The sequence below is a fragment of the Sorex araneus genome, chromosome 11, assembly GCF_027595985.1.
Source record: "Sorex araneus isolate mSorAra2 chromosome 11, mSorAra2.pri, whole genome shotgun sequence".
Lineage (NCBI taxonomy): Eukaryota > Metazoa > Chordata > Mammalia > Eulipotyphla > Soricidae > Sorex > Sorex araneus.
Genome location: NC_073312.1, coordinates 32,194,623 through 32,219,910, shown reverse-complemented (window position 1 = coordinate 32,219,910; position 25,288 = coordinate 32,194,623). Strand labels below are relative to the sequence as shown.

General features: G+C 36.3%; 1 protein-coding gene across 4 annotated transcripts in view; it reads left to right on the top strand.

Annotated features, from left to right (window-relative positions):
* The first annotated feature begins 734 nt into the window (after positions 1–734).
* LOC101540186 (cytochrome P450 2C5-like) overlaps positions 735–25,288 on the top strand; it is a 33,990-nt gene continuing 9,436 nt past the window's right edge. Inside the window, exons 1-8 of one of the 4 annotated variants that reach the window (XM_004621961.2) lie at positions 735–744; positions 3,407–3,564; positions 3,928–4,090; positions 4,242–4,394; positions 9,374–9,534; positions 11,333–11,509; positions 18,225–18,366; positions 23,256–23,443. In XM_004621961.2, coding sequence (XP_004622018.2) covers positions 735–744; positions 3,407–3,564; positions 3,928–4,090; positions 4,242–4,394; positions 9,374–9,534; positions 11,333–11,509; positions 18,225–18,366; positions 23,256–23,443 — 1,152 coding nt within the window. Of the gene's footprint in view, positions 745–3,396; positions 3,565–3,927; positions 4,097–4,241; positions 4,395–9,373; positions 9,535–11,332; positions 11,510–18,224; positions 18,367–23,255; positions 23,444–25,288 lie in introns of those variants that run through there. The other 3 variants (XM_004621962.2, XM_004621960.2, XM_004621963.2) reach the window with 3 other exon arrangements.

Below are 25,288 nucleotides of genomic sequence, written 5' to 3'. Positions count from 1 at the left end.
GCACCTTTGGATTTTTTCCACTTTCCCAACCTATTAAGGCTATGGGGATCATGTCTCCAACTAGCAAATCAGGTCTGGCTTCAGTACTACAGAAGGATTTAGCCTTACAGTTGTTATTAGGCTTTTATCTTAAATGGTTTGGACCTATGACTCAAAAAGATATTGGAGTTACAAATATCTCCAGGCCAGATATGTTAACTTGTAAAGTCAAACCATCTGACCTCTGGTTCTAGATGTTGGGTAATATGGAATAATGAACAAGCAGAGTAGATAGAGTCCTACTAACTATCCCCCATGGCAAGATAATTGACTGGAGAACTTTGGTTTTGACAGTGTACACAAAAATTAATTAAATTGAGTAAGGTAATTGTGGGAGAAACCGAAACTATGACAGCTTATTCCAACATGATTGTACTATGGAACTTGAGAGAACTTTCTCCAAAGCCCAGTACTCCAGGCAGACCTCAACATCTGGAACTGTTGAGGTTTGTTGCAACTTTAAAACTCATGAAAGGATTGGTAGGGAAGTACCAAAATATTGGTAAAGGAACTCTGTCTGGCTTCAGTTTCACAGAAATTGACACTGATTTTATATAAACTATCGTGAAAATACCCTATCCTATCAATCGTAAAAGTAAGATTTGATAAAGAACAGCAAACCCTAGTCTGTGTCTTTTGCAGATTATTCACTTGCCTAAATTCAAGCATTTCCTTCCCTTTACTTACTTACACCCATGGATGCCTGTTAAGCTTCCTGAGCAGGCAGGACTCTCCTTCAATGAGCATTGTAGAAAGCTTTTTAGTAGATACTGAAAGGATCATGAAGGTTTATATCAATGCATATCTTTGGAATCCTGGGATTAATAGCATTAATGTCTACCGCAGCTGCTGCTGGAACTGCCCTTTATCAGGGTATCAAACTGTCCATTTTGTTGAGAACTGGTAGCACAGTTACTTAATCATGACACAGTCAACAACAAATTGATATCAAACCTTTATCCAAATAGCACACTTGCAACAATCAGTGTGTGTGAGTTTTTCTTAGGGATGAAATCAAAATTTACAAACTAAAGCTGGCTTAATATATAATCAGAATTTTACCAAGTCCTGAAAACAGCATTCATGGACACTAATTAGAAAACACTTGCTTAATTAGGGATGTATTTGTTATGACATACAACATTTGCAACTTGAAATCTCTGATACTTTTCCTCATAAATTACAAGGTCTTTCCCACTGAGATCTATGTGAATCATGACTGGTGTTATATAGTTGCAGTCCCCTAATACATTTCTCATCCCTTATGGAAATTCTAACAGTTCTTCTTTTAGTCATTATGTTTTCACTATTTGATGCACTCTGGAGAAGCCATTGTAGAGTTTGCACCATCAAAGGATGGAGATGTCTGCCATCTTGAGGCCATGAGTCATGAAGCCAAAAAAAAAAAAAAAAAAGTTGTGGGCAGGCAGGGGAATAACATTACTTCTGTCCCCAGGAGCAAAAACCTGAAGGTCAAATACATCATTTAAATTATATGTGCAGCTCAATAATGTTTTTATAATTATTTGTATTAAAGTTGTGTGAAAATAAATAAGGTTATAAGAATTGGAGTTGATAAATTTAAACAATTCGGTTTGAGATCATTTATGCTTGTCTTAAGTGATCTAAGAAACTTCTGTGGAAGACTGCATTGTGATTGAAGTGAAATATTTTGCTTTTCTCTTTCCTTTATGCCTTTGTATGTCTTTTATTTTGGAGCATTGTCCTTTCTATATAGACAAAGGAAGGCAGTTAATACTTGCTTTTGTAATATGAGAGTTAACTGACTGAAAAATATTAGTGTGCAGCTAAATCCTGAAATTCCTGGGCATCTGTCACATAGTTTAATTTAAGCTTCAGGACTTAAGGCCCTAAGATTGTCCTTAATTTCTAACACCTCAAAAGGTGGGTCCTACCAAGGGCCTTGGATAGATCTGGGGCAAGCACTAAGGTACCCTGGCTTTGACATGAGACAGCTTAAGGGCATCAGAAGTTTAATTGGTCAAGAGCATGGCGAGGGAACAGGCCAAAGGATCATGACACAAAGGAAGCAACTTAAAAGAGCTTTATGGGGTTATGAAAATCTAACATGTCTCAAGGACTGTAGTCTGTGAAATGCAGCGAGATGGCCCCAGGAAAAGCCACCTTCTCTAACCCTTCCCTTAAGACCATGTTAAGCTTAATCTAAAAGGGTCTAGATAAAAGGAGTCTCTCACTGTTTATATAAAATGGCTGTTAATATTTTCAGAAGTCAACATAAAATGATTGTTTACATGGATTAAGTAAAGGAAAAGAGGAGGCAATACATTTCAGTAATGTGCTCTTTTATATAAATTAAAGTCAGAAATGACTTAAACAAGTGGTTGATTTAACCTACTTAAATCATAGTGGGTTGATTTAAAGGACACTCAGTAGATTCACCACGTTGGAGTCACTGTTCCTGAGAAACACCCAGAGTGAATCACAACACCATATCTGCATCATTCCCTCTGCCCAAGTATGTCCAAATGCCAGAGAGTTTCCAAGGGAACTCCACCAAGTCTTGGCAGCTATCCAGCCAGGACTACTAGTTCAGGGAGTAGCAACACCAAAAGGGGGGGGGTGTCGGGAACCAGTCAGAACCCTGGAGTCCATTTTTGGAATGCTGCCTGGAACACGACTTCAGCAGGGGTCCTGTCTGCTGTCTCTCTGTTCCCCTCCTGAAAGAATTTCCCCGTAAGTCTTTAGCCCTTTACACTTACGTTTATCCCAGTAAACTAACACCCTCTGATATGTAATAGTCTCACGCAGATAGATCAGGATTGTTAGGTGCAATTAAAAAAAAAAAGATTGTTATGTGTCTGACCAAAGAGTGTTGTTCTTCTCCTTTTAGTGATTATTTGTTCTTAGCAATAAATACTGTTTGTGGAGGACAGTCGGGACTCTCAGTCCAGGAGGCTGTTAGCCCCTTGATAGCAGGCTTTTGCTCTCTTATTTTTGTCTCTTTTCTTAATCTTCCTGGTGTCCCTACTTCTGAATTGTTCACCCAGGCTTTATCTTTGGCAGGTGTAGCCGCCAAACCAAAAAATAAATAAATGAAATGGCCAGGTCTTAAAACATTTTTAAAAAATTATCAGTACCTGGTAATCTCAAAGAAGTATTAAATTAAACCAGTATTTACGGATGGTCATTGGACTAAAGGTAAGGAAGGACTGAAGGCCCTTTTGTTACCTTTATCAGTGGGTCAAAGTCCACTCACGGAGCCTGTAACCGGTTGGGTTGCGTTTACAGAAAGGCACAAGTTATATTAGCAGAGAGTGTTTTTAAAAAACCTTTAGATTTCAGGTCAGCTTCTCTGAGTAAGAAGAGAAAGCTTCAATGTATCCAGTTTTATTGCTGGTGTTTTGTCTCTCCTGTTGGCTTCTCCTTTCCCGCAGGAAACAGAATGCCAGTAAAGGAAAGCTTCCGCCTGGCCCTACTCCTCTGCCAATTATTGGAAACATCTTACAAGTAGATGTTAAGAACATCAGTAAATCCCTGAGCAATGTGAGTATATTTTATGTTCTTTTAATGATTTAAAATATAAGTAATTTACACCAAATTTTAAAAGTAAGATATATTACCGGTGTCACTTTATTAAAATTGACTCACTGTCCAAATTGTGAGTCAAATTACTTCCAGTTATTTTAAAACTTTATCTTGTATTTTATTGTCACTGTGAACAGTGAATTAAAGGAAGGAGTTTGTGTAGAGAATCAATTGTGTTTCATATGTGTGTGTGTTATCCTAAAATTGTAGTGCTATTTTAGACTGTAGTTATTTAAAAAATAAAAATAACACGATAATATCATTTTGGAGAAAGCACAATATTTTATCAAATTCTGACTTACCATTTGCCTTCGTTCCCAGCTCTCAAAAGTCTATGGTCCTGTGTTCACTGTGTATTTTGGCATGAAGCCTGCTGTGGTCCTGTATGGATATGAAGCAGTGAAGGAAGCCCTGGTAGATCTGGGAGAAGAGTTTGCTGGAAGAAGTGACAACCCAGTAGTTGAAAAACTTAATCAAGGACACGGTAGGTGTGGGTGTGTTCAAGTGCAGCACTGATATTGGGGATGAAGGAGATGAAAGACAGGAATTTGTTGTACTGTTCAGCAACATTTGGCCAATTCACATCACCTCCTCTCTACCTACAATGTTTCTCCTTTATCTGTCTTCTCTCATAGTTGGAATAGTGTTCAGTGTTGGAAAGACATGGAAGGAACTCAGGCGCTTCTCTCTCATGACCCTACGGAATTTTGGGATGGGTAAGAAAAGCATTGAGGACCGAGTTCAAGAGGAAGCCCACTGCCTTGTGGAGGAGTTGAGAAAAACGAATGGTGGGTTGATTATTTGTGCTCTAACTCATGCTTGGAGGGCGTTTCCTGCTTTACCTCTGCCCTTGGAAAGGTCTCAGGTTGGGCTAACTACTTTTAGGGATATAAACGGTCTATCCCATGTGAAAAGAAGAATCTCGTTTGTTTATTTGTTTGTTTGGGGGCCACACTAAGTATTGTTTGGGTCATACTCTGGGTTCTGTGCTCAGGGATCACTCCTGATGTGTCTGCTTGTAATGCAAACACCTTCCCTGCTACACTGTCCCTAGGCCCTCTAAGCAGGGGAATCTGCAGCAGAGAGTCAACTGAGACTGGCACATGTGTGCACCTATGCCCACTGTGTGTACACCCATTTTTGTATATTCAGTGTGGTATGAAATATGAAATGTTATTCAGTTCCCTACTAAATTCAGTTTTATTTTAATTTTTTGAGATTATTTTAATGTAGACAAAAAGCCACAGCTATTGGTACAATTATTCCAAAATTTAAATAGATTAGATAACACAGTTCTAATAGTAAAGTCAATAAGTATAAAAAAATCAAATGTGAAAATTGTTATATTCCATCTTGGGGTTTTTAAGTCCTTGTCTAAAGATTTACTAGACTGTTTGTTGTTAGTGGAGCCTTCTGTGTTACTGTTTCTTTTTGTTGAGTTTAGTGGGCTTCTATATGATTTTCCCATCTAATTTGGTGTGCTCCTACTGGAACTTCAGCATTGAGGAATTAGGAGATGTAGGAGGCTGCTTGGTCCAAGACCGCTTGGGTCAGGATATATGGTCTGTGCCAATAAGCTCACAAGGCGGCATTTTTAAGGTGTTTGCGTGGTTTCCAGGACATTTGGAAGTTGGGGGATGGGGAGAGGCTACATTATTCACAGTTTGGCAACTCTGTAGACAATATTAGTGAGGCAGTAGAGTTGAATCTTTGGGATGGTTGCAGCAGTGGGGTGTGGATGCTTTTGCTGAAGCTTCAGCATGGCAGGTACTCGACCCGCCCACCTCCCAGGGCCGATCCAGTTTTCAGCTATGAGGATTGGTGTTTCCGTGAGTTTTAGCTTCTTGGTTTATATCTCCTGGGAGATTTAGTCGGGAATCCGTTGATCAGGGCTATTGGGTAAATCAATAGGGTGGTGTCTGTGGGAGGTCCTGAATTAAGTTTTTAGACCATAAATCACAGAAAATAGTTTTGAGTCATTAAATGATCAGTTAGGGAATGTTACTACAATTTTAGAACACTTTACTAGGAATACTTGTCAAGTGCACAAGGCACTTGAAATGATCTCAAGGTACAGGAGACAAAAGTTTTCCTTAGTTGGACTGCATTTATATAATCAGTCTCACAGACATGTCTCAGATTTAATTCAGAGATCAGGTCTACAATTTGAGCTAATAATAATAATACCAGGTGATTTTTGATTTGAACCAAGTAAAAATATTACAGTGTAATTCTTATTCCTAGTGTTTTCTTGTGCAAAGATAGCCTGTTTAAAATGTATCAGTATTAATTACTCTCATTATCAATGCCCTCTGTGCTTAAATATGCACTGCTTCATAAGTCTATAATATATAGACTCAAGGTTATAAATTCTTTTGTTGCAGTAGTCTTCAACCATTATTAGTAACTGTTTAACCTGGCTTGTCTAAGTGGACTGTGGCTTCGTTTTCAGTTCCCTAAACTTTGCTCCATCTTTGTGATTTCTCTAATGTTGGAAAGAGAAATAGATCTTTCTACCCTCTACATTCTTTTGGTTTGTCTAGTAATGACACTGACATAAAGATTAACAGGAGAAATTTACATTTAATTACAGAAATTAAATTTACATTTTATTTTATGTAATTTATGTAAAAAAAGAAATTTACATTTAATTACATCCAGAAACATAGAAACAAGAGACTCACAATGGTTAGGCAATGAGGAAATTATATGAGATATAGAAAAGCATAGTTTTGAACTTCAAAAACAAGGAAGAAAATTTGTAGAAAGAAGAAAAAAGGAAAATATTTGGTAAACAAATGTTTGCTGTACCAGGAAGAGATAAAGAGACACAGAGGAGAATTTGAACAAACAGACCTTGTGAAAATCCCCAGCCTAATCAGTCTAACTTCATATTATTTTGTTATTGTATACCTAGTAAGTGTTCCTGAGAGCAGTCCCTTAGCTAAATTCTGTTAGACATTTTAGGGATAAGAAAAGAAAAATCTTAAATGGGCTATTCTTTCAAAGTACTCAGCTGAAAATAATCAGCTGAAAATAATCCTTATTCTAAATGTTTAGACATATTTTGGAATACCAAATCTTGTTCCACTTTGTAGTAAGCTCATTGTATTCATTTGTCTTACAGTACTGTGTACTTGTCTCAGTGATTTTCAGTTCAGGTTATATGTTTTATTGTTTTTTGTTTGTGTGTGTGTTGTTGTTTTTGGCAACAAAGCAGAAGAGCTCAGGCTTATTCCTGGCTCTGTGTAAAGCAAACATCCTACCTTCTGTACTATCTCTCCAGCCCCTACACCAGTTTTTTTCTAATCCAATTATAAATGAATAATTTAAAATTCCTAACCATATACTCTTGCTTTTAATATTTGTGCCTAATTTTCTAAAGGTTTTTCATACAGAAATATTGAATACTGATGACTTTAGCTATTAAATTAACTAGTTTCTTAAGTGTTATTTTTCAAAAATGTCCAATTAATTGAGGCACTTTTGTGAATGGGTAAAAATATAGGCAATGGATTTGTTCTTTTGGATGTGTGCTAGTCTCTGTGGTGTGAGGTGGAGACTAGCACACATCCAAAAGAACAAAAGCAACCACTGTTGGAGAGGATGTGGGGAGAAAGGGACCCTTCTACACTGCTGGTGGGAATGCCGACTAGTTCAGCCCTTTCGGAAAATAATATGGACGATTCTCAAAAAACTAGAGGTTGAACTCCCATTTGACCCAGCAATACCACTGCTGGGAATATATCCCAGAGGAGCAAAAAAGTATAGTCGAAATGACATCTGCACTTATATGTTAATCGCAGCACTGTTTACAATAGCCAGAATCTGGAAAAAACCTGAGTGCCCTAGAACAGATGACTGGTTGAAGAAACTTTGGTACATCTATACAATGGAATACTATGCAGCTGTTAGAAAAAAGGAGGTCATGAATTTTGCATATAAGTGGATCAGCATGGAAAGTATCATGCTAAGTGAAATGAGTCAGAAAGAGAGAGACAGACGTAGAAAGATTGCACTCATCTGTGGAATATAGAATAGACTAGGAGACTAACACCCAAGAATAGTAGAAATAAGTACCAGGAGTTTGACTCCATGGCTTGGAGGCTGGTCTCTCATTCTGGGCAACTCAGAGAAGGGAACACCAAGTAAAATGTGGTCGGAGGTCATGCGGGGAAGGGGTGATGCATGCAGAATGTAGACTAGAGACTGAACACAATGGCCACTCAACACCTTTATTGCAAACCACAACACCTAATCAGAGAGAGAGAACAAAAGGGAATACCCTGCCATAGTGGCAGTGTGGGGTGTGGGGGGGAGATGGGACTGGGGAGGGTGGGAAAGATGCTGGGTTTACTGGTGGTGTAGAATGGGCACTGGTGAAGGGATGGGTTCTTGAACTTTGTATGGGGGAAACATGAGCACAATAATGTATAATTCATTTCAATTCTTTTTTTTTATTTTATTTTATTGAATCACCAAGTGGAAAGTTACAAAGTTCTCAGGCTTATATCTCAGTTACACAATGCTCAAACACCCATCCCTTCACCAGTGCCCATATTCCACCACCAATAAAAACAGAAACAAAAGCAAAAACAAAACAAACAAACAAACAAAAACAAACAAACAAAAAACAGTATGCATCCCACCCCTCACCCCACAACCCACCCCGTACGTGAGTGATAATTTCACTTCCTTTTCTCTTTACCTTGATTACATTCCAGATTTCAACACATAACTCACTATTGTTGTTAGTTTCAAAACAGACTCACTATTTTTGTTGGAATTTATCCCCTAAGAATACAGCTCTATTAACAGGGAAATATTTGATAATAAGTTTTCCACTGATGAGAATGAAGAGATCAAATGTCCGCGGCCACGCGGTTTACAATTTCTGTATTATAGTAATTAAGTCCGCGAAGATTTAAGTTTGAAAATGAATCATTTCCCTTCCTGGAACATCATGTAGCCAAAGTTAGTTCACAGTCTCCATACATATGGGTGCAAGCACTTGCTGGAACCCCAATTCCTAAAGCTGTCTCTGCTTCCTGCTCATTCCACATCCACCGGCTCTGCAGAGGCATGGGCACCCGGGCCGAAAACCCGGCCGGCCGGAGCCGACTCATTTCAATTCTTAATGTAATTTTATTAGATCAATAAAGGCCAGATGACAAAATAAAAAATATATAAGCAGTGGAGATAAATTTAATCTTTCAATTGTTTTCTGTTGGGCTGGAGCAATAGCACTGTGGTAGGGTGTTTGCCTTACCACAGTGCTATGTGGCTGACCTGAGTTCCATTCTTCCACCCGTCTTGGAGAGCCCTGCAAGCTACCGACAGTATCTCGCCCGAGTGGGAGAGCTTGGCAAGCTACCCGTGGTGTATTTGATATGCCAAAAACAGTAACAAGAAGTCTCAAAAAGGAGATGTTACTGGTGCCAACTCGAGAAAATCGATAAGCAACGGGATGACAGTGACAGTGACAATTGTTTTCTGTTAAGGTTTATACTTTACTGTCAGATGGTTTAAAATAAAATATTCATTTATTGTATAGAACAATATTTAGCTAGCTGGGTCAAAATAGTATACACCAATTTAACATAAAAGTGATCTTTCAGTTTTATATAAGTTGGTATTTTTCTTGTTAAGGGAATTTTTAGGGAATATTTTATTTTAAAGGTTAATTTTTTTGGTTTACTTGTCATCTAAAAGACCGTGCTTCATGTGCATATTTTAATTGTATTTTAAAATATTCTCTGATCTTTAGGTTCACCTTGTGACCCCACCTTTATCCTGGGATGTGCTCCATGCAATGTGATCTGCTCCATTATTTTCCAGAATCGTTTTAATTATACAGATCAAGATTTTCTAAACTTGATGAAAAAATTGAATGAAAATAGTGAAATTTTTAGCTCCCCATGGATTCAGGTGAGGCCATCTTTCACTTTTACATAGGAATAATTTTGTTCTTTTTTTTTTTCTTTTTGGATCACACCCAGCAATGCACAGGGGTTACTACTGGCTCTGCACCCAGGAATTACCCCCTGATAGTGCTCAGGGGACCATATGGGATGCTGGGAACCGAACCCCAGACAGCCACGTGCAAGGCAAATGCCCTACCCACTGTGATATTTCTCCAGTCCTTATTTTGTTCTTTTCTCCAAGATGGCAAACCTTTCAGCAGACTAAGCTGATTAGTAAATATGTGGACCCCACAGCCCTGCAGAGCTTAGCTCTCAGATTGCTCATCTCTGAGATGTGGCCTTGCCCCAGCAGTCCTCTTAGCGCAGTAGGCAGAGCGTCAGTCTCATCATACGGCCTTGCCCCCTGGAATTAAATACCCTTGAGTTTGCTACGTGCTTTTCTCACTAAACTTCAAATCTATAAAGTACTTTGGTAACTTCCCCAAAACATGTCCATTGCATTACGGTTTCTTTACAATCATTAAAAGATTTTGTTCCCTACAAATATTGTCTTTCAACTCTGAATAATACTTTCATCACATTAGATGCAAAACTATCTGTATTTAGGGAAGAGGACAATATTTTTTCAAGGAGTACTATTTTAGTGACGTGTTAAGCTTCAAGTGGCCTCCAAGCTAACAAAATAATTGGGTTTTTTTTGAAGGGTGACAAGGAAAATCATAGTTTTCCTCTGTATTAGCTGATGCATTTGTACTCTGCCTCATGGATAGTGATGTTATTTCAAAGAAATCTCACTATTCTAATGCACAGTTTCTATATTTGTAGAATATTTAGATAGTATCTTCTGTTGAGATATTTCACAGTATCTTAAAGACACTTGCACTTCTAAAACACTAATTCTGTATTTGAAGCTAGTAGAAATAGCAGGATTTTCTTTACTGCCCAAACTTCCTTAATCTCTGGTGTCATTTAATATTGGTAGAGCCTGGCAAGCTAGGCAAGCTACCCATAGCGTATTCGATATGCCAAAAACAGTAAAGATAAGTCTCATTCCCCTGGCCCTGAAAGAGCCTCCAATCGTTGGGAAAGACGAGTAAGGAGAAGCTTCTAAAATCTCAGGACTGAGTATAATAGAGACATTACTGGTGCTCGCTTAAGTAAATTGATGAACAACGGGATGACAGTGGCAGTGACGGTGACAGTCATTTAATATATGTTCATTTGTGGATGTGCAGGGACAGTACAGGAAGTAAGATATTTTCCTTCCAAACAACTGATCTAGGTTCACTCCCCGGCACCACAGATGATTCTCCAGTCTTGCCAGGAGTGATCCCTGAGCACAGTGCCAGGAGTAAGCCATTGGTATTATAGCATGAAGCACAAAAAACAAAACAAAAGTAAAATAAAATATGTAAATCTACCTCCTGATCACAGAGGTAGGGGGTAGCCACCAGTGTATCTCTTGAGTGTTGTCTAAAACCCACGAAACGTGAATTCTAGTAGTTTCAATATTTTAAGAGTATATGAAAGATTTAATCTATACATCAGAGTATTGATATGGATTCTTGAATTCTATAAACATTACATATGAATGAAAGGCATGATTATCAGATTGATCACCTGGCTAAAAATTTTTCTAATAAATCATCTATCAGCATAAAAATAGCAGCTATTAAAAAAGTAAATGTTTTCTCTTAAGACAAAGACTTATTTAAATATATAATGCAGTTCCTAACCAGGCTTGGTGTTTATATGTAGATTTTTAAATGTTCGCTATTTAATATACTTGTTTTCTCTTTTAGCTCTGCAATTCTTTTCCAATTCTCCTTGATTATTACCCAGGGATTTATAAAAAGTTACATCAAAATATTTCTTATTTCAAAAGTTATTTTATGGAAAAAATGGTGGAACATCAGGCATCCTTGGACACTGATAATCCTAGAGACTTTATTGATTGTTTCCTCATCAAAATGGAGCAGGTAAGATGTTAGTGGAAGTTCAATTACTTGATTGTTAGTACACTTTTGACACTTTGTGGTTTGTTGAATAGTTCTGCATTTACCAGGGATCTCTCAATAAGTATACAAATAATGCCGTCAAGTACTTTCATTGTGTATTATATGCAGGAATCTACACTAATCATTAGGGAAAATGCAAATTGAATTGTTAAAAATAAGTAGAATATTTTGTCCTATTCTATGGTAACTAATAATTCACTCAAGAAGTGAGAAAATGATACTCAACTAAAATGGATACAATTACAGAAAATTTGGAAATTATAGAATACCACGTTGTAATAGGAAGATAAACATAATCATTATATACAGTGTGTAAGGGAAGGTTAAAGAGGGCTCAGGATGATGGTCTTCTTCTATAGCTGGTGACTGCAGATAAATCTCAAATATTTTCAGGAAAGACAGGAAAAGGAATTTCAGATATGATATTAACGCATATAACATATAGAGTTCTATGTTTGGATAATGTAGATAAAAATAAAAGTACTTGAATATAAATTAGAGAGAATTTGAAATGGAAGAGGAGGGTTGTGTTTGGAAACATGATATGGAGGAGGAGGGTTATTTGAAAACATCTGTTGAAAAGTTGATTTTTCCCACAGGAGTAAACAATTATAATACCTTGTCAAAAATCAGTTGATTTAAATATAAGAAATGAAATTTTGGATTTCTACTACTAGTCTAAATAACTAGCTTTATAGAAATTTGAAATTGAACTGTAAATCTTATCTGTTATTTTTCAAGATTTTTATCTTCTTTATTATTCTGGGTCCATTGAATTTCCACATGCATTTTGAACAAAGTCGTAAACATATTTTTTGAAGCAAGATAGTTTTTATTAAATAAAAATTACTTTTAGAGATGTAAGAGGAGAAAAAAGGGGGAATGTGTTTAAGGGAGAACAAAGTCTTCTCCAGAGTGGAAATAGTACAGCCCTACCCACAGTACTATTGCTCTGGTCCCAAAAAGTTATTTTTGTGTTGGTATTTGGTTAGTTTGATCCTTTATTTGTATCATAGATGTGAATAAAAGCATCCAGAATTTATCTTTCACTTTCTGTCTTATTTTACTTTGCACTTTCTGTCTTATTTTACTTTACAAGGAAGATTTTATCATGCCCAAATACAACATAACCTCATCATTTTTAGTATTCCATTTAGTATGTAAACCATATAAGCCACATTACTCTTTCAAATGATTTATTCATAGACATTAAGGCTCCTTTCATGTTTTGGCTATTAAGAATAATTTACAGTCAATGTAGAGATGTATAAGTTTTTTGACTGCTTTCATATTCTTCAAATAAATAACTAGAAATAGAAATTTTGGATACTATAGTATTTCCATCTTTAGTTTTTAGAAGAATATTCATGAAATTTTCTATAGAATTACATACCAAACATGCATGAGTTTGTTTTTTCCATACCTTTGTCAACCTTTATTTCTAATATTTAAAAATATAAACCATCTCACAGGGTGCAACGTGTTATAAAATTTGAATTGATTTTTAAAAACTTTTATTAGAGTTAAGAGCTTTTATGGTATTTATACACAACATTACTACATTACTACATGTCACTACCACCAAAGTGCTCATGACCTTCTATGACTGTATTCTATTGTGTGTGTATATACATATATATCACAACTTCCTCATTCATCTATAGTTGAATATTTGAGTTATTTTGTTTTTTGTTTTCTTTATTTTATAAAGTAGTTCATAATATTTGATTACATTTAATATTTGAACACCAATCCCACCTCTATTACACCTTCTTACTGCCATATTTCAGATGTTTCCATCCTGAATCCCCAACCCTTGCCCCAAAGCAGAACCGAAGTAAATTATTTTGCATTGTTTGTTATGAAAAACAGCTGAAAATGCTACAAAAAAGTTTCCTTAGAGGAAAGAGTGTGAATAATATTGGATTTCACCCAGGGGCCATTAAGCCCTTCTTTCTATAAGAGCCTTGTGTGCTTATATATCACTGTATCACTGTATCACTTTCATCTCATTGCTCATCGATTTGCTTGAATGGGCACCTGTAACATCTCCATTTATCCTTGTCGTGTCTTGGTCAGGGGAATGAAATCCATTATTGTTACTGTTTTTGGCATATCGAATACACCACGGTTTGCCAGGCTCTGTGTGCTTATACAGTGACAGTGATCTATCTATCTATCTATCTATCTATCTATCTATCTATCTATCTATCTATCTATCTATCATCTATCTACATATATACACACATATGTATATGTGTATGTATGTATACACACACATATATATCTGTAAAAAAATATTTTTCTCTAAGATTGCTTGCCTCCTACTTTAAACCCCATCAAATGTTGTGTGGTACTCTTGGAGTATGGGTGGTGTGAGGTATGAGCTTCTGCGTGTTCAGAAATACATTCATTTCTGAGTGAGGCTTGGCCAGAGCATGTGGAGAGCAGCCTGAGCATGGCAACGGTTGAGTTCCAGAGGTTTTGGCTCCTAGGGCCGGGTCCCTTGGGAAGGGGAGGGGTCTCACCCACCCCTCTTTAGGGCGCCCCGAATGAAACAGCCTGATGCAAGGTCCGGTAGTATGGTTATGGCAAGTGTCATATTCTGCTCCCTTCCAGGAGATGGCATGCACTCTGCACCGTGGCCAATGACGAGATTATCTGGCACCTTTCAGTTATTTTCATAGTTTTGCACAAGGTGTTAAATAATGATCTATTTTCATTTGTCATTTTCCCCTGTGGCTATACAACTGTCCGAACACTGTGTGTTCAAGAAACTTTCTTCTTCAATGTACGGTCTTACTCTTTTGTTATAAGTTAACTGTCCATATGTACTGGTGCTTCTTTCAAGACTCCCAATTATATTCCATATCCTATGTCTATTTTTGTTCAATATCTTAATTTTTATTATTAGTGATTCTTTGTAATGTAGTTTGAGTTAGAGTCCTATGATAGCTCCATATTTTTCACCTTAGGACTTTTTTGTCCACAGTAGTTGTAGTTCCACATAAATGTCACCAAAACTTATAAATGGTAAATATTACATACAAATGTTACTTGTCTTATTTCCTTAAAATGTTTTTAGGATTTTGATGGGTATTATGTTGAATCTGTAAACTGTATAGATAAGATGGACATTTTAACACTATAAGACTTTAATATATTGATTTTGTAGCTTGTCACTTTATTATGTTCATTAGTTATTTCTAGTTAGATTTAACATACTCTTTTTTTAAAAAAATTATTGAATCGCCATGAGATACAGTTACAAAGTTTTCATGCTTGAGTTTCAGTCATACAATGATCGAACACCCATCTCTCCACCAGCGCACATTTTCTACCACCGATGTCTACCAGTATCTGCCCCCCCCCATCCCAGCCCTCCCCCTGCCTCTATGGAAGACAGTTTTCCCCATACTCTCTCCCTACTTTTAGACATTAAAACATACTCTTTATGGTTGCCTATTTCTGGATTTTTTTTTGGAGGGAGGGTGATGCTTAGGCCACATAAAACTGTAGCTCAGGGCTTACTCCTCTGTACTCAGGGTTCCTGGAGGTGCTCAGGGATCCATATAAAATGCTGAGGATCCAACCCAAGTAAGCAGCAGGCAAGGCAAGCACCCTACCTGCTGTATTATCCTTATAATCCTGGTGGTCTGTTTATGATATTGTACTTTTTAGTATCTGAAACTATTAGCTTATTTTTTATTATAAATTCTCAGCTTGTTTATGCAGATTTATGATTATCTCTTGATTTTTATATTTAAGACATTTACATTCTTATTTATATTCTTATTGAGCATATTTAAGACAATTATTTAAAGTATTATCTTGTAAATGGAATTTTTGGGCTTACTCAAACATTTTGTGTCAATTTAAATTTTTATCTATTAATGGATCATACGCCTCTGTCTTTTAAAAAAAGCTCATGCTTTTTTTTCTGTTGGTAATAGATCACTGTCACTGTTATACCATAGATTTGTTTGAGCGGGCACCAGTAATGTCTCCATTGTGAGTCTTGTTGTTACTGTTTTTGGCATATTGAATATGCCACAGATAGCTTGCAGGGCTCTCCCATTCAGGTGGGATACTCTCAGTAGCTTGCCTGCCTCTCCAAGAGGAGCAGAGGAATCGAACCCGAGTTGGCCACATGCAAAGCAAGTGCCCTACCCGCTGTGCTATCACTCCAGCCCGGTAATAGATCAATATTATTGTTATAAGGTACCTTGACAAATAAGAATTTTCTCTTTTGGAATTACATTGTTGTTTACTACATATTTGTTTAGTAATTTTCTCTATCACTTTTGCCAATACTTTTATTTCTCATCTGTGTAGATACTTAAATCTCTAATTATCTCTGTGATCAGTGCCCTTACAGAGAGTTGCCCTTAAATGCCTATATTTAAAAAAAAAGCGAAGTAAAAGGTAGCTTTCTGTTTGTATCCTGGGTGAAAGCCAGTGGAGAAGTTTCTAAAGGCTGTCAGGATTTAGCTATTCTCTCTGTCACCCTCCCAGTGATCAGAATGCTACTCCAGTTCTGAAAATTCTATCTCTTTTGCCACTTTGGAAACTTTATCTGTGGCAGAAATGCCATACATACTCTCAGGAATTGTCTGCCTTGGAAAAATATAAGAAGAATATAAGTCATGATGTGTCAAATGTGCAAGACACTGATTTAAGCACTGCATTGTGTATTGACCAAAAAAATCATCAGATTCAAGTGACCATTTAAAAAGTTTGTGCATGGTTAATAGTTGTTTTAGTGTAAGGACTGATTGTTGGGAACTTTGTCTCTGCCATCATTGTGAGGTTACACTAGTAATGTCATTATAACAACATAGAGTGTCTAAGGGAAGACTTTCTGATTATTTAGATCATCTTTGATTTCTCTCAGCATTATTTCATGTAATTCATGTTAACATTGTTTTGTCCACTTTAATAATCATAGCCCATGTGTACATACCCACTGCATCTCAAACTTAATTCAGAAAATGAAAATAATGTTTTGTGAGTATACTTTACTCGTATTTACTTGACAAGTAAAGAGAGGCTTCTAAAAATCTCATGGCTAGGACAAATGGAGACGTTACTGAGACTGCTCGAGAAATTCGACAATCAATGGGATAATGATGAGTAATACTGTTCTTTTTACCGATATTAGAGTTTTTTAATTAATTTTAAAATTTTGTTTTCCCCTTTATATAAACACTGTGGTTTGCAGTGTTCATGATGATTAGAGTTATTTTGAACTGAGAAATTTAAGTACTATGTGAAGCCAATGATAACAAGGACATGAATATCGAGAAATTTCAAACATTCAGAAGACTTAACTCTGCTTTATTATGTTTATACATAGTATTCAACATGTATTTGCTCACTGATAATTACATGAGCATGATAATATTAGTGCAAGCTGAGGGATATGTTTGCAAATACATACTCTTTTGTATGTTAATGATACCTTCCACATGTAGAACTTCCCCTTGCTATTCTATGTCACATCTTTACTTCAGTTCTTTTTTATTTTTAGTTTTTGGGCCACACCCAGCGGTGTTCAGGGGGTAACTCCTGGTTCTGCACTCAGGAATCACTCTTGGGGGACTCTGGGGGTGAGGGTTTTTGCGGTGTCTTCTTTTTTTATTTTATTATTTTTTAAATTATTTTATTGATTCATCATGTGGAAAGTTACAAAGCTTTCAGGTTAAAGTCTCAGTTATACAATGCTCAAACACCCATCCCTTCACCAGTGCACATATTCCACCACCAAGAATCACGATATACCTCCCCCCTTCCCCCCACCTCCCCAGCCCCCCACCCCGCATGTGTAACTGGTAAATTTGCAGTGTCTTCTAAATCTATATTTATTCTTAAATTTGTGTCCTAAGTCAAAATGCCCATTTCATTGAACATGATATATAATATTTTATGAGACTATATTGTCTTTGTTAATCTATTTTGCTAGAATATATTTAAGGTTGAGCTGCCATATTAGCTATCATAGAATTTCAAAGAACTTACAATATTGAATTCATATAAATTTTCCACTGAGAAAATTGTAAAATCTTGAATCAGATATTTGTATCTTCCATGACAAACATCCAGTTCAGCTTTTTCTAATAATTAATATTATGCTTCTCTATAATTCAGAGTAGATTTATTATTATTCTCACAAGTAATGCATGTATTCACCTCCCATTCAGGGACTATAATGATATTAGTATAGTTTAATACAGTGACCCTGAAATATCAGAATCAAGTGCCTTCCAGTATTCTTCATCCACACAGAGTGTTTTGTAATAAGCCTTAATTAATGTTGATTTCTCTCACCCAATATGTTATCTACTATGCTCTTCCATCTTAATTTGGGATAAAAAGGAGAAGTAGAGAAAATAACACGTTCAATCTCCCCTTATTTCTTTACTGATAAAGATTATGTTGCATGACACATCGAACTGTGAAAAAATCTAATAATCAGAACTTCTAGGTGAGCAAGGGATTAGATACTGGAAAATAACCTTCTAGTCATCTGATCTATTTGTTTTATCATATCATATGGTAATATTTTATAAAATATAACTGGAAATTATATGTTGTTTGATTTCATAATGTGAGCCATATTGGATCAGCTTTAGTTCTGGAAATTATTTCTCAAATAATTTTGTCAAAATCTTTTTAGGAAAAACAGAGTCAAGAGCTGATATTTACTTTAGAAAATTTGGTGATCGCTATACTTGATATATTTGGAGCTGGGACAGAGACAACAAGCACCACACTGAGATATGCTTTGCTTCTGCTGCTAAAGCACCCAGATGTCACAGGTATCACCAGCATGGTAGACTGGGAGAATTTCAGAAGCATCTTGATAGACAGAGCAAAGGCACACAGAGAGTCTTGTTTTTCTTAGAAAAACTTCATCATTCAATTGTCTCACTACTTGCTTAATCTTCTTAAATGTAATAGAGACGAAATAATGGGAATCTTTGTATAATATGAGAGTATAATTGGGACAAATTAAATCATAGTAGGGAGAAAACAAAAAAAAGGAAAACAGTGATTGGATTTCATGGGCGGTTATCTGTGACAGGATGTCCATCTTGAATTGGCAAGAACTACATATTTGTTATTGTATGAAAAAAATTAGTCTGAACAGTACATGTATTATTAGAGACCTCTCCTGTACTGATAATGCACTATCCAGAAGTCAGGAAATAGAAAATATAAATTATCCATCTTAAAGCACAGCTTGAAATTTTAGAAATCTACTGAATGTTTCTTAAATAATTTCCATTGACAGGAAAGTATTGTTAAAGGTTGTATTCACAATAAATGTAATAATCTTCAGGCTTATTTTAACAACTTACCATTGATTTATATTTTTGTGGAATTTCAGGAACTTAGTTTTACTCACCCATATGATCTACATGATCTATATGCATGTAGGTGTCACCACATCCACAGTAAATTTTTTTAAAAAGATCTTCATGTGTGGGACTAAAACCAGATACACAGTGAGGGAACAATAAATAGTCAAAGTCATCATAACTAGAGATTTTGTCTATATAAGTTTATATGGGAAGGGTGCTAGGAGGAGCCCTTGGGACACTGGAGGGAAGTGGTCTCTCTGGTGATGAGTGTGGTGTTGAAATGATGTATGCATTAAAAGTATCATTAACAGGGGCTGGAGTGATAGCAGGACTAAAGTGATAGCACAGCAGGTAGGGCATTTGCCTTGCACGCAGCTAACCTTGGTTTGATTCCTCCATCCCTCTCAGACAGCCGGGCGAGCTACTGAGAGTATCCTGCCCGCACAGCAGAGCCTGGCAAACTACCTGTGGCGTATTTGAAATGCCAAAAACAGTAATAGCAAGTCTCACAGTGGAGATGTTACTGATGCCCGCACGAGCAAATTGATGAACAAAGGGATGATCGTGCTACAGTGCTACAGTGGAGTGATAGCACAGCGGGTAGGGTGTTTGCCTTGCATGCAGCTGACCTGGGTTCAATTCCCAGCATCTCATATGGTCTCCTGAGAACTTCCAGGATTGATTCCTGAATGCAAAGCCAGGAGACCCCCTGAACATCGCCAGATGTGACTAAAAAAAAGCTATATATATGTGTATATATATATATATATCTAATTAACAGTATTATACATCCTGTTACGTTGATGAATGTGACTAAAGTAAAGAAGTGTGGAAATAGCTTTAAAAACATTGAACTTTTAGCAGTTTTCTGAAACATATAAAATATATCTAGCAACAAGGTACTCCATTGATAAAATGAGGCTGTAGTCTGTCAGAAGAGGTAGTTATATTGAGGAGAAACTTTCATGTCCCTAAGTTTTAAGTTTGAGTAATTGGAAATTAGAGTCAATGAAAATAGAGGAATAGACTGAGGGTGAGAGCTCTTTCTGCTGTCTTCCCTCCACAACTTCTTCAATGTTTTACCTCAGTAGGGTGAGGGATGTTTTCTCTCTGGCGAATCTGAATCTAAGGGGCCTGACAGGAAGGAACAGGAAAAGTGTGATGTGCACAACTGGAAAGAAAAATAAGAATTCAGTTCTTGAATTCAGAGATCCTCAACTACTCTTCTGTCTTCTGAAATTTAGGGAACTGGTTTTTAAAAAGAAACAAAAATAAACACCCTCTAGATAGTGAATTACTGTAGAGAAGACTTCCCTGTTTTCAATAAAGGTAGGTACTTGGTTGTCATTATTGCATATGAAATATAAAGCATACACTTCCCCCCAACACACACAAACGCACACAGATTTAAAGAATTTCACATCAGTATTGAGGAGAGATTAGGAATATTACAGAGAGATTCATTAGGTCCTATAAAATAGATGAGGATTTAGAACTGCATTACAGCATTAGAATTCTTTTTTTTCCTTTGTGGGTTTGGGGTCACACTCAGCAATACTTAGGGGTTACTTTGGCTCTTTATTCAGGAATTATTCCTGGAGAGGCTCGGGGGAACATATGGAATACCAGAAATTGAACCTGAGTCAGCGACATGCAATGCAAATGCCCTACCTGCTGTACTATCACTCTGGCCCCATTATTAGAGTTCTTAACAGCAACTGTTTAATTGTGTTTTGGTGAAAGTATACCCAGACCTGTATGTTTGACAAATCCCTCCACGTCCCCACACTCACTTTTTCCTTTACCCTCTCATTGTCTGAGATTATGTCAGGAGAATTAATGAACTTCAAGAATCTGGGGAGCTTGTTTAGAATGATAGTGTCAGGAAGTTACATGATACCAGGCCAGGAAAACAGAAAATTCAAAATAGAATTATGGAAAAACAGTTATCCGAGGAGATACAAAGAACAAGAGTAGTGCTTAATTAGCACAGTTTTCCTTTTATTATCAATTATTAATGTAATACTTATTTTAATTCAGTTTTGCAACAAGCTATCTCAGAACGTGGAAATAATTGTACATCAAAACATTCTTTAAAAGTATAAACTAAAATAAAGATACATTATTAAGTGGAATAAAATAACCCACATTTTGCATAATCATAGTTGTTTTACTAGGACACCTGGTTTGCATAGTTAGAATTATGTTAAAATGAATATTCTAATAGCCAAAAATTGTGGTCTAAGTATATTAGAGGAATAAATAAGGATAATATATGTGTGTGATTGTTTGTGTTTGTATTTCTACATGAACTGTATCTTCTGTGTGAGATGGGGCTAGACATGGTAAATAAAATCAGAAAGTCTAAAAACAGGTAAGAAATAGAAATGGAGTTTAATTTAGAAATGGAGAATAAATTTGAGAAGAAACAAGCTTCAGCATTTAAAGCTTTCGGAAAGTTGTAAGATGAAAGCAGCACTCTTAAAAATCGAATATGCAAACAATACACAATTATGCTGCAACACCAAATTTTTTTTATTATTCATTTTTATTAGTGAATAACCTTGAGGGTACCGCTACAGATTTACACATTTTTGTGCTTGTGTTTCCATCATACAATGTTCGAGAACCCATCCCTCCACCAGTGCCCATTCTTCACCACCGATGAACCCGGTATCCCACCCATCCCCCAAACCCATACCCCCCACACCCCACCCCGCCTCTGTGGCAGGGTATTACCTTTTGTTCTCTCTCTCCTTTTGGATGTTGTGGTTTGCAATAGAGGTATTGAGTGGCCATCATGTTCAATCTATAGTCTACTTTCAGCACACATCTCCCCTCCTGAGCAGGTCCTCCAGCCACATTTTACTTGGTGTTCCCTTCTCTATCTGAGCTGCCTTTTCCCCCCAGCATGTGAGGCCGGCTTCCAAGCCATGAAGCAAACCTCCTGGTACTTATTTCTACTATTCTTGGGTGTTAGTCTCCTATTCTGTTATTTCATGTTCCACAGATGAGCACAATGTTTCTATGTCTGTCTCTTTCATTCTGACTCATTTCACTTAGCATGATACCTTCCATGTTGATCCACTTATATGCAAAGTTCATGACTTCATCTTTTCTAACAGCTGCATAATATTCCATTGTATAGATGTACCAAAGTTTCTTCAACCAGTCATCTGTGCTTGGGCACTCGGGTTTTTTTCCAGATTCTGGCTATTGTAAACAGTTCTGCGATGAACATATAAGTGCAGATGTCGTTTTGACAATACTTTTTGCTTCTCCGGGATATATTCCCAGAAGTGGTATTGCCGGGTCAAATGGGAGCTCTACCTCTAGTTTTTTGAGAATCGTCCATATTGTTTTCCAAAAGGGCTGAACCAGTTGGCATTCCCACCAACAGTGTAGAAGTGCCCCTTTCTCCCCACATCCATGCCAACAGCGGTTGCTTTTGTTCTTTTGGATGTGTGCCATTCTCTGTGGTGTGAGGTGGTATGTCATAGTTGTTTTGATCTGCATCTCCCTTGATAATTAGCAATGAAGAGCATTTTTTCATGTGCCTTTTGGCCATTTGTATTTCTTCCTTGAGAAAGTTTCTGTTCATTTCTTTTTCCATTTTCTGATGGGGTTGGATGTTTTCTTAGAAAGTTCAACCAGTGCCTTATATACCTTTGATATCAACCCATTATCAGATGGGTATTGGGTGAATATCCTTTCCCATTCTGTAGATTGTGTTTGTATTCTGGTCACTGTATCTTTTGTGGTGCGGTAGCTTCTTAGTTTAATATAGTCCCATTTGTTTATCTCTATTCCCATTTGGTTGATCAGTTGCGTGTCATCTTTGAAGATACCTTTATATTCAATATCGTGGAGGGTTTTACCGACCTTGTCTTCAATGTACCTTATGGATTCTGGTCTGATGGCTGCAACACCACATTTAAAGTCATTGTAATTCAATTTGTTTGTGGACCACACTCGGCAGTTCTCAGGGCTTACTCTCAGGGATCACTCCTGGCAGTCTTGTTGCACTTCAGCCCCTGTAATTTAATTTTTAACTGATAATTATTAGATATAAAATTAATACTTCCTACCTTTTTTAAACAGTCTAAATTTTCTTAATTTTATTTATATTTTGAGACATTATTTTTTATTATCACATGTGCTAGTATATGGGTGTGGAGAGATGTATCTTATTTGTGAGTTAAATACATCTTCAAATTCTGAAATGTAGCTGGTGCCTATAACGATGCTAGGACTTAAATAATGCTTTGCATATCCCTGAAATGGTATACACATGTGGTACTTATCATTCTCTTTTTTAATGAGTTTTACTTGCATTTCATCAGCTAAAGCCCAAGAGGAGATCCAGCGTGTAATTGGCAGACACCGGAGGCCCTGCATGCAGGACAGGAGCAACATGCCCTACATGGATGCCTTGGTGCATGAGGTCCAGAGATTCATTGACCTCCTTCCCAACAATTTGCCTCATGCTGTGACCCGTGATGTTAAATTCAGAAATTACTTTATCCCCAAGGTAAGAACTTTTATTGTTGTTGTTATTCTGTTCTGAGTGGTTCTATTGAAAAGGTATTTCTTTCACATTATGTATCCAATCATCTAAGAATATAAGATGAGCATGCAAAAAGGTGAGAGAATCAATCTGCATATTGATTGTTGGTATCAATGTCTGTTATAAGATGATCAAATAGACCACATTGCATTGATGTATTTGTGGCTTCCCCCTACTGTGTAAAGGACATTTCCAAGTACAGGGGCCCAAAGAGTTACCATCATTTATTTACCAAACTTTACAGATTTAATGCTTGTATTTAAGTAATTTTTCAATCTAGGTAAGAATTTAAAAAAATTATTATAATCAATTTTTACAGTGGGTTTAAATTCAGGTAAGAGTTTACATAAGTTTTTTATTCCACTGTGGTAAAATAGTTATGGTTCTTTTTATTTCTTTAAAAATATTCAACTGTTTGAACAATATTTAATAAGAAAAATATTGGCTGCTTGGGGACTGGAGTAATAGCACAGCAGATAGGACATTTGCCTTGCTGCGGCCGACCTGGGTTCGATTCCCAGCACCCCATATGGTTCCCTGAGCACCTCCAGAAGTAATTCCTGAGTGCAGAGCCAGGAGTAACCCCTGATCATCGCTGGGTGTGAGCAAAAAAAAAAAGCAAAAAAGCAAGAAAAATATATATTGACTCTTCTTATTTTTACTTTTTTAAGCTTAAGTAGAATTTTTTTATATTACTTGAAAACATACGAAGGAACAATTATTAAAATAGAGTCACAGATCTTTTACATAACAACTTTAAGGAATGGAATTTCCCAGATTTACATTAAAAAATTTAAAAAAAACTAAAACCAAAAAATATTTGTGCTTAGCATTGTATAATATATAAATTCATGTGTATACATTTAGATGCATTTGCAGATATAAATGCATCTATCAACACCTTAAGTACTTCAGTATATATATTTAATAATAATTTATTTTTGTTTCTAGTGGTTTTATGGCATTCAAACTCAAGTCATCATCAATACATTAAAATTTCATATTTTCTTTTCAATAAGTGTTTGTGTGATTGTTTTCCAGAGATTAGATTTCAGTTACAACTTTGACAAAAAAAGCACGTAGGTGCTTTGTATGTCCCACTGATTAGGGAAGTGGATCATATCATTTATGCCAGTATTCATTATTCTGTTCCAGTAATTTTTTTAAAATTAATAGTTTATTTTTAATTAGTGAGTCAACGTGAGGGTACAGTTACAGATTTATACATTTTTGTGCTCATGTTTAAGGAGATATCTGTTTGGGTATTTTTAGGTTTTGCTTTACTTTGTTTTTGTTTGCTTTGGTTTTCACATTTCAATAATATGAAACTAGGAATGACACCACAGTGAGTTATAAACAAGATACTGACCAATAATTTCCCAAAAGGTTTAGCCTAATGGATAAAAACCACTTGAGTCAGTAATCGCTTATGAGTTATTGCATATGATGATTTATTTAATTTTATCTTTCTGTGCATCTAGTTAGGATCAATCTTTGTGGAAATCTGATCCATATTTGTTTTAAATTTTTTGAGGTAACATTGGTTTGCAAACATGTAAATGTTTACACACTCATAAGGTACACACTTTGCTACTAGCATAGTGACAGTACACTCCACCACAGTACAGTGGTTACTTTTAGCCCACTCTCCTCCACAAGGCAACTTAATTTCTGTGGTAAATCTTAAAAATTTGAAATTATATATTTATTTTAATGTTAAAAAAGCCACAACTGTTGGTATAATTAATTCTATAGCTAAAATTTTATTAGATAACAAAGCTCCAATATTAAAATTGATAAGTATAAAAC